Source organism: Salvelinus sp. IW2-2015, linkage group LG2 (genome assembly GCF_002910315.2).
Source record: "Salvelinus sp. IW2-2015 linkage group LG2, ASM291031v2, whole genome shotgun sequence".
In the NCBI taxonomy this organism is placed as follows: Eukaryota; Metazoa; Chordata; class Actinopteri; order Salmoniformes; family Salmonidae; genus Salvelinus; species Salvelinus sp. IW2-2015.
Window position 1 is genome coordinate 13,214,964 of NC_036839.1, and position 14,677 is coordinate 13,229,640.

Here is a 14,677-nt window from a genome sequence, read left to right on the forward strand (position 1 = left end):
TGCCAGGAGAACGCTACCTGCCCCAATGCATAGTGCCAACTGTAAAGTTTGGTGGAGGACGAATAATAGTTTAGCCTAGCCCCATTAGTTCCAGTGAAGGGAAATCTTAACGCTACAGCATACAATAGCATACAATGACAATTCTAGACGATTCTGTGCTTCCAACTTTGTGGCAACAGTTTGGGGAAGGCCCTTTCCTGTTTCAGCATGACAATGCCCCCATGCACAAAGCGAGGTCCATACAGAAATGGTTTGTTGAGATCGGTGTGAAAGAACTTGACTGGCATGCACAGAGCCCTGACCTCAACCCCACCGAACACCTTTGGGATGAATTGGAATGCCGACTGCGAGCCAAGCGAGCCCAACATTCGACGAGCAGGTGTTCACATACTTTTGGTCACTTAGTGTACCCCAGTGATGCTTGCAAGAACTGAACCCACCTTGAGCTTCCAGTTTGCGTAGAAGTTTGGCGTCAGTGGCGCCTGGGAAGTCGGCCTCGCCAACGTTAGGAAGTCGACCCTTACTGCGCCTGGACCTGGGGCCCTTGTCACCTCTCCTCTGGTGCTCAGGCTTAGGGGGATGCCCACGCCTCCCCTCCATGGCCAGGATACGAGGAATCACCTCATCCTCGGTCAACAAGCTCCACTGCAATCCCTTATAGGATAGGAGAGCGTTTGGACAGCCAATTAGAGCATTCCATTTACTTACACTGCGGTATGACTATACTTGATACCGTATAAACAAACATCCCTCATGACAAAAAATATGAACGTTAAGCTTAAATACATATATCTATGTAATTGCTGCCTTTAAGTATGAATCAATTAGACATCACTTGTTGTTAAATGTAGAAAAACACATGTCACATTTTTTTCTATGTACTAAAAGTGCGCCATCTTAAAATAGCGTTTTGGAGTGAACTATCCCTTTAACTATATGTGCCTGGCTTTTATATTACAATAAAGCGATAATATTACATTCACAGGAAAAGTTAACACAATGATATACAGTACTTTAGGCTACGGATGACTGCTCTGTGGGAGGGAGAAAATGGTCAATAAAGAGAGGACAGTCACCTGGGGTCCTTCTCTGGCTTCATAGAAGTCACCAACCCTTATTTTTGCACTGAAGCTAAAATGATCGCGTGTGATGTCACTTATTCCATTTCTGGACACATACTACAAAGAAGAACATAAATGAGGCCTTGGTGAGACAAAAGATCAGCGTTAAGGCAAAGATTAAATTAATAACAGAAACCTTATTGGTTTGGGTGTAAATGATGTCTTTCTTGATCAAAATCTGGAGACAATGCAAAAAAAAAAAATAATCATTAACATTAGCTTTAAATCTATTAGGATTCGTACGAGAGAGATGTAGGAGAGAGGATGCTAACGCTAACGCTAGTGACCTGGGAGGTATGACCTTACCTTCATCACGTCGGGGTACTGCCGGAGCTTCTTCCCACACGGGGCGTAGTACGCCACATCGCCCTGCAGACGGCCCGCCACATTACAGATACGAGTCTCTCTCTGCCACCTAGGATGGAGGGAGGTTACAAGTGATTCACGTACAGGAGCACAATCCCATTCACACTAATCGGTCAGCGCGACACAGTGCAGTACCGATATATGCCAGTCATGTATCATTTTGTAATGTTTCAAGCAGTCAAAGTAGAGGGACTATACAAGTGCATTATAAATTGTACTGGATATCAAGGTACATGGGTGGAAACTAAGTTGTTTTGTGCTACCTTCTTACACCGTCTTTATTCTTTTACACAACACTTAGTCAGCTAGAATTGTTACATGCTCTTCTCCTAGCTGCCAATCCTTCAGCAGACAGCTAGAGCCTGATGTTGGCGAGGGCAGCTATCTAAACGAGCTGTTTACAGCTGTGTCTTCTGTACTGAGTGGCCTGGCTGCCCTGTGAGCCCGGTAGGACTCCAGCGGTAATCAGACTCTCCTGGGATGGACAGCTGCCAAGAGGAACACCGCCCCACACGACACTTCTCTCAGTGCATCTGGACAGCCGCCATCTCCTAACAGAAACGGCGTGAGGATTCCGGCCCAAACGGCACCCTATTCCCTACATGGCACACTAACCCATGGGGCTCTGGTCAAAAGTAGTGCACTATACAGGGAATAGGGTGGCATTTGCGACATAGACTGGGTCTTAAGCAGAGCAGGGGACTGATATAACGCTTGTTGCCTTGCTTTCCTCTTTGAACCTGCTGATGAGAAACATCCGTGGGAGATGAAAGACACCCTGATCTAAGTGCAGTGTTGCTGGGTTTGTGGTGGGTGGTGGGACGGAGCTGGAGCTGCTAATGTTGCGTGTCTGTGTTGAGACTGGATGTGGTTAACCCCTGACCATCACTGCTGCAGCGCCTCATTTCCTGGCCACTCGGCTTACTGTCAGGCCTGGGCTTTGGAGGGGCCCACTGAGGGAAGGCAGGATGGATGGTGGGTGGTAGGGAGAGATAAAGAAAAGACGGGATGAAGGATAGAGGGAAAGAGAGAGGGACGGAGGGAGAGAAAGGGGAAAGTTTGAGGAAGGGAGAGTTTAGGGGAGGAGGGATAGCAGGAAGGATAGAGGGATAGCGGGAGTTAAGGATGAAGGGAGGGATAGCGGGAGTTAAGGATGAAGGGAGGGATAGCGGGAGTTAAGGATGAAGGGAGGGATAGCGGGAGGGAAGGATGAAGGGAGGGAAGGATGAAGGGAGGGATAGCGGGAGGGAAGGAAGGAGCCTGTCTCTTATACACATCTAGATGTGTATAAGAATGAAGGGAGGGATAGCGGGAGGGAAGGATGAAGGGAGGGATAGCGGGAGGGAAGGATGAAGGGAGGGAAGGATGAAGGGAGGGATAGCGGGAGGGAAGGAAGGAGCGATGTTGTGTTGTTTACTCTTTTTTCGTCTAGCCACTCTGTTGTTGACGATGTATCATCACCGCTCTGGAAAAAGGAACCTCACTGATTGGGATGTATACACTATGATTTGGCTCCTTTTAGACCCATTAAGTCAGTTATACCACCCATGTTGTTTGAGGGACAAAGGAAAATCGCCACACCATCATATTATAGTACTGTTCTTTTTTTCATGAGATGCACTATGCATTATGTGGGTTGAATGCTGTAACACAGAATAAAACAATTAATAAAGGTCCCATTGTGGTAGTGACTGCCCATTACTGCTTATCACTTAGTACCCATCATTTATTCACATTACTTGAATAAAATATTTATTTTATGACTATTATTTCATTCCAAGTCATCTCATCAGAGCTGCTGCCTATGCTGTCTGACAATCACTATTTTAGTAGTTCTTCAAATTAAATAAGACATACWTTTATGACTGCAGAATACCAACTATCAATCACTTAGATCATGTATTTTCAGACTCGAAGCAATTGCTGTCTATCCCTCTCGATTTTGCTCGTGCTCTTCAACAGATCGGACAAGTTTAAGTGGGCGCACAATGGATTACGGTCATTGTAGTTAGTTGAGCACAGAACACGTGGTAATTATGTAAAATATTGGCCTGTTGGAAACTACAATTCCCTACTACATCACACAGTTCAGGCGTGATCTGATTTATCGCTACAGAAGCTGCACAAATCGAGCTCACAGAAAAAACACAGAACGAAATGGAATTCAAATAATTGAACCGAAGTCGGTCAATTAGTTGTTGTTTAAAAAAAAAAAAAATTTAAATGACATTTCGGTTAATCGCTCAGCACTAACGGTGACCAGTGACATTCTGAGTGGTGTATGTATGTATATACGGTGTATTACTTACCCAAACTCTAGAGGTGTCCGCAGCTTTCTCTCATCCGTCACTCTCCTTCTCTTCCCTGTTCCTGGGAGAAAGAGGGGACTCTTTACAACGGTCTGACAGATCTACTGTGACCTGAGCAAATGCAGAAACCTTGTCGTGTTGGCCAGAGGTGCCCTTACTCTAAAATAAGAAACACCTACGTCAATTCAGTGGCCTAGGGGAAAACAATGGCTTGAAAACTCCACCCACCAGACAGGGTACCTTTAAGAATATTTCAGCCTGTTACGTTCAGGTGTTTTATTCAAAGAAACAGGCAAAACCATAGGGTCCTTTTAACCACTGTTGCTTTTAGAAATGACACATCAACGCAGGGTTAGAATGCAGTACATTGTTAAATCGACCATGTCAAAGCCAATATCAAGGAATAGAGCTAAGAATGATTATATGGGACAATAAAAAGATTCCAACATGCAGCCATTAGGAAAAAGAGACTCAGGCTGCAGTAATCATGGAGGTCTGAGCCAGCCAAGTGCTTCAGCTGCTAAACGGTTAAACATGTGCCAGCCAGGGTAATCAAAAGACTCAAAAGGGCCTGTTCTGGGTCATCAAAAAAATGCCACAAACACTATGACCAGAGACGTCATTTTGCATTGGGAGACTCCCTGAACAATGTTTTCCTGCTGGAAAAAAAAAACATGTGTTGTTTCCCCTGGACTGGGTGATCTGACTAAGCATATGGAAGACGGCGATAACAGTCTGGACTCCAAGGCCCACGACCAAATAGCACTATATAGGGAATAGGATGCCATTTGGGACGCAGGCCATGAGAGTAGCGCACTGGTTTGAGCAGGGCTCTCCAACCCTGTTCCTGGAGAGATACCGTTCTGTAAGATTTTCGCTCCAACCCTAATCTAACGCACCTGATTCTAATAATTAGCTGGTTGATAAGTTGCATCAGGTTAGTTACAACTGGGGTTGGAGAGCCACGGGTTAGAGAGCAAAGATGAGCTGAGAGTTCCATTGGTACCTGGTGGAGTAGAGCAGAGAGTATATGAGGAAGAGGGGGTGCTGTGGTAGGCCAAGGCCCCAGAGCTGGTCACCATGGCTGGGGTGGGCAGGCCACCGGATGCCTTGATGACCTGGAGGTTGAGAGGGGAGCAGCTGGCTGAGAGGCTGGAGGAGGTGGTGTCGAGTAGAGAAGAGGAGCCTTTGGCATGCTTCAGAGGGGTCCTATCTGCCTCCGTGTCCGTAGTGGTCTCGTCGCGGTCCTTCACGTCGTCTGAGTCGCTCTCCAGATTACTCTCAGACTCTGCAGGGGACACCAGTGGGAGTGGAGGACTTGATAAGTCATTCTCCAATTAACATTCAGTTCACATTCAACCACACTGATAATCACAGGCCTCTTGAAGGAACCTCTTTAAAGTATCTGCTGAATCTGTACCTAAAGTGGCGCTGAAGCACTTAAACCAGACGTAAGAGCTGTTTCAGAAGTGCATCACATTAATGTGCTGAACTGACTAACCTGATAGGCTGTCATCAGAATCCTCCTCCTCGTCGTCGTCATCATGTTCATCATCGGAGTCGGAGTCGTCAGAGTCCTTGCTGCTGGGGATGTCAGACTCTGTGCCCCGGAACAGCTCCACCTGGGACTGCACCAGGTGGGTCTGGGAGATACCTTTCCCTGTGTGGAGAGCCTTTTGCTGGGCCTTGCTCTTCCCAGCTCTGTGGGCCAGGCCCGGTGAGGTAGAGGCCCAGCCTAGGGCTCCAGAGCTGTGCTCCTTATGCCCAGTGCTCAGGTTGACAGGCATAGGGAAGGGTGGGCTGGTGGCAGCCAGGAGAGGATTGTTGATGGTGCTCCTGTTCTGACTGCTGCTGCGAGGCTTGTTGATGAGGGCCAGGGGGGCATCCTGCACCTTGCTGTGGATCACCCCTTTGGGGTGGGCGCCAAGGAGGGAGGAGGCCAGGAACAGGTTGGAGTGGTTGGTGTGTGGAGAAGGGAGCCTGTGACTGCTCGGGGTCTCTGGAGACAGTTTGGGCGGTGCTAATGAGGAGGACGATGAGGCGGCCATTTTCTTTTTCTTCGGGCTCTTGAACAGATCCTGACGCATCACTGGCAGAGGGAAGGCCTGTTTGAAGTGCTCCTGGGAGACGAAGGGCTTAAGGAGAGAAGGAAGAGGGGAAGAAGAGAATGGAAGTAATTATACGAGCTGTCAGTCATTTGCATTACTGCAGATTGTGAAAGGAAAACGTAATAAGGAATGCACTTGTAATTGCTCAGTGAGAATGAAAATGAGGAAGCGGGTCTCTCCCATTAAAGTATATTAAAACAAGTCGGTGTCGAACACGGTATACAATGAATAAAAAGCTGTTCGGCACAATCCTTGCCAATTTTTTCTGTTTCGTGCCGTATTCTAGGCTTAGCAATCAACTTTATTTTTTGAGATACCTCAAACTCCAGCAGTACTCAAATCCCGTTCCAAAGGTCTTGTTATAGATTGACCTGCTATCACCACTGTTCAGATTAACAATAATAATTTAATCCTTGGAAAAAGACAGATTTTTTCCCCCTTTTGATAACAATGGGATAGCAACGGGCTTCCTAAAGCATTACTGAGTTAATTTCGTGTCAGCTTTTGTGAAGTATTTCCAATAAAGCTAACTAACTGCATTGTCACTTTAGGTCGTGTACAGGGAGAGCAGACATGAAACGCAATCAAACTGCTGATAACAGTGCTTAGACGTTTCATTTTCTGTAGAGAGGAAGCTGACCTTTTCAAATCTGCAAATCAGAAACAATGATAGTCAAGAAGAAATGGGAGATACTAAATATCCATATAACCGAAATTCTCTGTAAAAAATAAAAAGGACGTTATCAATATTACTTTGGCGAAAGACTTCAATCGAATAGTCTTATTTTATTAAGTGGGAAACAGACCATTACACACATGTACAAAACAATGAAAAGGCAAATAATTTGCATAACAGCAAGACTCACCTGTTTCAATTTAAAGTTGTTGATGTGTAACAAGGTTTCATCCAGGAAGTTTCGGCTTCCCGACTTCATACTGTCAGACAAGGTGAGGGGTTTGGGGGAGCCCGTCCGAGATTTGGGGTTGTGTGAGGGCGAAAGGGTGGGTGGTTTGGGGGACGAAGACAGAGAGAGAGGCTTGGGTGAAGAGGAGAGAGACAAGGGCTTCGGAGAGGAGCAGAGGGAGACGGGCTTGGGAGATGAAGAGAGAGAGTTTGGTTTAGGTGAAGAAGAAAGAGAAAAGGGTTTGGGTGAGGAAGAGAGAGAGAAGTGCCTGGTGGGTTGAGGAGACGATGAGGCCTCCCTGCGTGGTTTGACCAGAGCCAAGGGTTTAGTACTGGCCAGCCCCGTAGCCTGGATCACACTGGTGTGCTGCTTGAGTTCTTCCTCCCTYTTCCTGGAYCTCTGGAAGACTAGGGATGTGGACTGGGACAGCGCTGGGGGCTGGGGTGAGGGTTGGAGCGGGTAGCGGAGGAAATGGAGAAAGGCCTCATCTGGATGTTTCTGAAGCAGACCACTCCGGCTGTCCCGAGCGTTCTCGCCTTCAGCAGCGTGGGGTCTCTTCTTGCTGCCGGCAGTGCTCCGTGTCAGGCTCTGAGAGAGAGAGAGAAGAGGAGGAGGGGGAGGACAGTTCCATGTCAGCTCAGACTCAACCCAGCCCACAACGGCAGCCCTGACGAGCAACGCGGTCAGGCCCCCAGCGTGCCACCCACCAGCAGAGCTACCCTTGACATTTAACTGAGATTAACAGTCATAGAGAGCGTCACAGTGCGCTTGGAACAAAGCAGAAAGTATAACATTTTCGAAAGACAAACCATACAGACATGTCATGTTGAAATAGTGTATGCATGAGTCCAGATATATGGCTACCGAGTTCTAACAATCCAACAAGGACAGTCTGACTGGACAAGCGCCTGAAGTCTGAAGCACACCTTAATCGTCCTCTTTACACGGCTCTCCTTCTCCGAGTCAGAATCGTCGCTGTCGTTGCTCTGATCGTCATCGTCATCCTCCTCGTCTAGGTCGTCTGAGTCACTGCTGTTCACCCCGTCGCTGGAGATATCCGAGGAAGAACCTGATTCGCTGTCACTGTTGCTGGACGCCTCCACTGGTTTCTTGCTGAGTTTCTATAACAGAGAACAGTGATGGAGTCATTCCAGTCAATACGGTAACTGAATACCATTGCAAACAGCACACATCTCAGATGTCAATGTTTGTCTAGATCGCATCCGCCCTTGTGGGTCACTAACGTTGCCAGATATGTTTACCACAAACTAGTCCTTTTTGGACTTGTTTTTCCTGGGTAAGCCCTATTATTAGTTGCCAGAACCTACTAACCTTCTCTTTAGTTTTCTGAACGCTCTTCTCCTTCACTTGGGTCACATGCTGGTGGCTTTTGCGGCTTCTGACGCTTCCGTTGGTGGCTTTCTGTTTCTCCGTGTTCCCCTGTGTTGAGAACGTAGTGGCGGTTGTGCTGAAGCTGCTCCCAGACACCGTGGAGATCCTGCTGCCATTCACAGCTCCGTTCACTCCTTTGACCATGAGGAAACAGACACCAAAACTACGAATCAGGAACAACCACTTTTGCACAATGATTATGAAGAGGAAAATAAGGTGGAAGACAGGAGAGTTCTCTAAAATGATGACTTATCAGAAATTGCCAAAGCACTTACCAATAGGAAAAATCTAATTACATTAGCAAAAGGATCTCCAGGTTAACATATTCACTGGTGAGACACCCGGCACCTGCTTACAAACTGATTTATGCATTAACATGGTCTTCCTATTGCCTCCAGGGTCAATTAAACATATTTGATATTGTACCTGTGCCCATAAGGACATCATTCTCTTTTATGCAGAAAAGTTCCTTGCTTCATTAAATTGTTTGCAGAGTAGGGGAAACATCTGGCAAGAGAGAGAGTGTGTGTGTGTGTGTGTGTGTGTGTGTGTCTCTGCCTACCTTTGGCTGTGGCTCGTCCGTTCTTGCTGGGGGTGCGGGCCTGGAAGGGGCTGGGGTCGTGGCTCTGCTGGAGTTGGGGTAGGAACATGGGCGGGAGCCCCAGGAGATGGGGAAAGAAGGCTGCAGCTCCCCGCCCCTGAGCCTCAGCTGCCCGCCACCATTCTTGGGTGTAGAGGAAGAGGAGATAGAATGCATGAGAATCGATGCCAGACTGATTTCACTGTTATTCGAGTTGTGTTTAATGCATCTCAGTGATGACACACTGTTTCAGACAGCCAGGGTGTACAGCTGTTCAACCTTTCCGTTTCTCTTTGAACAGATCTCAGCAGATGACCAGTGCATTCCACAGACTCACTGATTTCAGACAATTTAATTGTAAACATGTTGAGAATTGTAAATCCCAGAGGATACATGTGGCTCCACATTTGAGCCTCATACATGCTGGATATTTCACAGCTGCAAAAACAGTCTCGCAGGAACTTTCTCTCTTTCCCTTTAAAAAGGCAAAAGCAATTCAAAATGGAGCCCTTCGTGCTTGATGAAGTTGAAAACGACATACTCCTTGTTATGAACATCACAACGTCTAAAAAGGTACATTTCATATTCACAAGCTCTGGAAACTGTATACAGTTCCTGGTTGCAAACCAACACCATTTTCCTCTGAGTGTGACATTAAAAAAAAAATGCAACAAAACATTTAGCTTGAAAAGTGTGATAGGTCCAATGTTTTCTCAGAGGTCAAGGTGGTGGTGTGAACCATCCCAATCTATAAACGTCATGTCCTGAATGCTGCCTATTGAACTGATGGACGATACCATAAAGGTGATGCATGCTAGCTGGGCTCTCTCCATGGGAGTTGGCTGGGTCTAATAACCACACATTCGGGGGAACTCTCGGAAGGCAGAATGAACAAATCAAATGAGTGTGTCCCAAACGGACAACCTATTCCCTTTATAGTGCACTACTTTTGACCAAAGCCCTATGGACCCTGGGCAAAAGTAGTACATTATGGTCTGCTCAAAAGTAGCGCACTATATAGGGAATAGGGTGCCCATCTGTTATTCACTGTGAGATACTGATACATTTAGAGTTTGTACTATTCATTACTAGACATAAACTAATGATAGTGCATATATTTTAGAATGGATTCTAGTCAAGGCTCTCCTACCTGGAAAAGCTGCCATACCTGGAAAGGCACCTAGCTGGGAGTGAGCAGCCAAGGCAGCAGACATCCCCAGGGAGCCCAGGCCTCCAAACTCTGAGCGCCCTGAGCTGGTAGTGTACAGACCAAATGCTGGGTGGTTGACGATGGGAAAGGCACTTGAGACCGTAGACATGTTGAAATGTTGATCGCCTGCCGCCCGGAACAAGTGTCCTGGAAAAGGGAGGAGGAAAACAACATAATGAAGCAGCTGTATGAATTTAGTTACATAAACCATGTAGCTAAAATACCACAGCTAAATAATTCATCCGTATGACTGTTAATGTTTAATATCGCAATAAAGTGTCCTTAAGGATCTGTTACAACATCCTCTGGATGGGAAGAGATCATGTTTTATGCATTATCAATAAAGACGCTGGTTAGTGGGTGTAAAGGAAAAAGACTCCCACGGATTCGGCTTGATCTGTTCAAACATGCTTTTGCAAATATGAGACATGGTTGTGAGAGGCTGTTGGGATTGTATTCAGAGGGAGATCATTATGCATGTTTAAAGCGCCTGGTGCTGTTGCTCGTGTTTGAATACGATTATAAAATTGCAATATCAACAAAATGGCCTCATTAACATTTTTGCATAATCATTTTCCTAAATAAAAGTAAAACTGAATTTGGTTAGGTGGGGGGGGATACAAGATATTTACAAGGATGTTAATTTCATGTTTTGTTTTTTTCCTGTATGTTGGAATTTGTGCAGGACATTTGAACAGCTGATAATGCAATCCCAAGATTCCTCCTCTTGCACCTGATAGATGCAACTAACAGATCACTCCTGGTTCACCACTACCGGTACTCTCTGAAGGCTGACAAAATAGAGATATTGTAGGCAATGTTCCCTCTCATTTTTMGGGGCGCTGAGCGGAAACTTGAACATTATGTGAATTTTGTGCAACTTCCGGGATGCGTTTACAGTGAACACTGAGGCTGTACCCTTATAGTTTCAGACAGTAGACACGCGGGACTATTTGATCATAATGTAGGCCTACCAACAAAACCAGTGGAGCAAATCCCATAACATTTTCACATGGAAATAGCTTTTGATTTCTATGATATAGCCTACAGTAGCCTATATGTGGTGTTCAATACAGGCCTACACTGCATGAGACTTTTAAAAACGTATTTACATTATGAAGGGCTTGACATTAATGCATGATTTGTTACTTGGTCTGTAACACCATGGGCTAGTTGACTGTAAATGGCATTGTATTGTATGATGCAAGAAAGCACATTACAAAATAAAATGCATTATTATTACTACCATACAGAGAATTAAGACACTGTAGGCTACCCCTTTTTAGAATAACTATGTTCAAAGTAATGACTCYGGACGTCAGGTTTGATATGAAAGCTTCTTTTAGTAATAATACTTGTTCACGTTACATTAACAACTTCAGATTCTACAGAACAATGAATAATGAGTTGCTAGCGAAAAGCACTTGTCACTTGCACATAACTGGCGCGTTCTCTCTCTACTTCCTGTCGCAAGGCATTCTGGAACTTTCAGTCAAAAGCGTAATTCAATACTAACCAATACAACAAAATATGTATGTAGTTCTCTCAATCTCCAACACACAAATTATAATACAATTACATATGTATATAACTGTAAAGAAAATATCTTTAGATACAGCTCGATGAATTAACTTAAACATTACCTCTGTAACCCATTAAAGTTACAACACCCCTCTGCCTACTGGCTTATTTGTCAAAAGACTCCAGCCACCCTAGTCATAGACCCTAGTCACTGTTCTCTCTGCTACCGCACGGCAAGTGGTACCGGAGCGCTAAGTCTAGGTCCAAGAGGCTTCTAAACAGCTTCTACCCCCAAGCCATAAGACTCCTGAACATCTAATCAAATGGCTACCCGGACTATTTGCATTGCCTGCCCCCCCTTTACGCTGCGGCTACTCTGTTATTATCTATGCATAGTCACTTTACCTACATGTACATATTACCTCAATTACCTTCACTAACTGTGCCCCCGCACCGGTACCCCCTGTATAAAGCCTCGCTATTGTTATTTTACTGCTGCTCTTGAATTATTTGTTACTTTCATTTTTATTTTCTTCATTTTTTTGTTGGTTAAGGGCTTGTAATTAAGAATTTTTCTGTAATGTCTACACCTGTTGTATTCGTGCATGTGAAAAWTATATTTTGTTTTAAATTTGATTTATTTGCATATTCAAACCGGTCTCAAAATACAACACTGCCCCTTTAATTTAGACAATTACCTGACTGGCTTTTCAAAGACAGCTCTTGTAGGAAGCAGTAACTCCCCATTGCTGAACTATACTTATCTATAACTGGGCTAATAACTCGCTAACTGCGCACTGATCTGAAAAGCAGATTCACACTCGCGGGTGATTGAATGACCGCTCCAATAGAATTCTACTCCGTTGCGCTCTGGCTACAACAAAATCACAGACTCAATCTTACAAAATTAGATTTGTTTTGTTGCATTGAAAAGGGGCTGATAWAATGTTGATTCGATCACAGATCACAGTAGTGCAAACTAATGGGACGACCTCGGTGAAGAACAATCTCGTGTGTCTGCGCAGCATGGAATTTATTCTGCGCTGCAGTCCTGGAGGAAGTGTGCGGTTTAGAGGGATTTTTTATTTATTTTTATTTAACTAGGCAAGTCAGTTAAGAACAAATTCTTATTTACAATGACGGCCTACCCCGGCCAAACCCAGGTGACTATGGGACTCCCAATCACGGCCGGATGTGATACAGCCTGGATTCGAACCAGGGAGGGCCGTGTCCGAATACCATACTAGCGTACTAAATTGTATGCAAACAAATTATGTTTTATAGTATGAATGATTWTTTTGTTATTTTTATGAATTGTTATTTTTGGGGGATTAATTGACACATGAACAAACTTTACAATAATTCACTGTGGTAATTCCATGATAATTCTTCTTCCGGTGTTCTCTGCATTGRGCATCGCATATAGYGCGAAAAAAATATTCAAGCTAAAAATCAATACATAATAGTAAATAATAAGGTTTCCCAAACTGTAATTAGTATTTCCCTATTAGTATTTCCTTAGTATTTCCCTAGTATGTGAAATATACTAGGTACTCTGAATGAATCATCTGATGCGCATTGGTGTCGAATTCCCCATTCGTTCATTCTGGTACATCAAGTCAATTTGATTATCAGCTGTTGTCAAACACGTGAGTTTATGAATTKTTGTAGATCAAATGCTGAAATGAGTATGCAGTTTAAGTATGTAGTACACTAGTATGGGTATTTAGACACAACCATTGTTTCTCTCTGATCACTACTTCCCAGGACTCCTGGGAAATCAGTGGCAATTGTTACTGAATGGATCATCTCGGTTAACCCAGAACTATAACCTTGTGAATGTTAACCTATTTAAAGGTCTTACTCACATCYGCTACAGAGAGAGTGATCTCACAGTAGTCTGGAACAGCTGGTGTACTCATGCATAGTTCAGTGTTGCTATCCTCATCTGTGGAAGCGAAGCAGTTTAAGCAACACCTTCACCCAATCCTGATAAGTCCAACTAACCAGTGACAAAAACCCAAGTCCCGGAACTAATAATGCTCGTTATCTCATGCATCCTATAGCATGCCGACAGATCTACAGTACTAGTTATATTTAGGTAGTCTGTCCACAAGAGATTGAGTGGACTGTCCTAGGTAAATAAAACAATTTAATTATTTTAATATTCACAACAGTCTATGTCCGTGTTGGCAAGACGAGCCCTGCATGTTGTCCTCTCTCACAGTCAGATAGACTAGAGTACTGAAGGACCATATTTAATGGAAACTCAATTAGCAGCACAGACTTGCACAGAAGCTTGCACCTGCTGTTCTAACATGTGCCAGCCAGGTGATTGGCATAATTCAAAAAGATGACTGAACACATTTCCTCATAACATTACCAAATCCCCCAAATAAATGAAACTGTCAATTTACGTTCTAAAATCTAATTTCAAGTCAATTTATAATGTTTATAAGGAACATTTATGGTCTGGGTTTGTGACTGGTCTATAAACCCACCCTGTGCACTAGCTCTCCAAGCAGCTTMCTTACAATTTACAGCATGTGATTTCAGCTTTCCCAATATATATATATWTTTTTWAACAAACCAAACACTTTTTATACAAGAATGCAAATAAACAAAATGATAATGTCAGGTCTAGATTATCTGCATGTAATTCCTATAATTCCCTGACATCTTGGTATTGTTAGAGAGAAACTGATGTAGGCCTAAATTATGTGGAGATAAGTTAGTTAGGCTTACACAAGTTTGCCACGAAAATAAAATATGGAGTTTCATGCTTGTCAGTTCAAATCAACCAACATATACTTTTTAATTGCATCTGTGACAGCAAAAGWTCTATCAATTACTTATCTTATCATCCATTTCACTTCCATATAAAAAGGAGCACTTTTCATTTCAGATTTCAATCAAGTCCTTTCGGTTGAACAATGTATGAGCTTAAAGACAATTTTCCAATCCATAATCGATTCAAAGCACTGTGAAATTAAAGTTATTTCCCCCATTTCAACCTAAAAAGGTTAGTAATATCCAAAGCCGATTGAGAATTAGTATCTGAAAATTGCATTATAAAATGTTTCGCAAACATGAAAAGTACTGCGTGAGACAAGTATAATTTCATGAATTAATACCACAAGTAAAGCATGCGAGTGTAATTAAAAA

The 14,677-nt window shown here is 44.0% G+C and overlaps 1 protein-coding gene across 1 annotated transcript in view; it reads right to left on the bottom strand.

The window, feature by feature from the left end:
* Positions 1–14,677, bottom strand: part of LOC111972715 (bromodomain adjacent to zinc finger domain protein 2B-like) — a 90,024-nt gene that overhangs the window by 25,559 nt on the left and 49,788 nt on the right. Inside the window, exons 4-14 of the mRNA XM_070449334.1 lie at positions 9,950–10,138; positions 8,764–8,925; positions 8,142–8,335; positions 7,736–7,930; positions 6,771–7,397; positions 5,298–5,931; positions 4,803–5,084; positions 3,797–3,857; positions 1,428–1,536; positions 1,077–1,178; positions 441–654 (exon numbers count right to left, since the gene is read on the bottom strand). Of these exons, the coding sequence (XP_070305435.1) occupies positions 441–654; positions 1,077–1,178; positions 1,428–1,536; positions 3,797–3,857; positions 4,803–5,084; positions 5,298–5,931; positions 6,771–7,397; positions 7,736–7,930; positions 8,142–8,335; positions 8,764–8,925; positions 9,950–10,138 (2,769 nt within the window). The remainder of the gene's footprint in view (positions 1–440; positions 655–1,076; positions 1,179–1,427; positions 1,537–3,796; positions 3,858–4,802; positions 5,085–5,297; positions 5,932–6,770; positions 7,398–7,735; positions 7,931–8,141; positions 8,336–8,763; positions 8,926–9,949; positions 10,139–14,677) is intronic.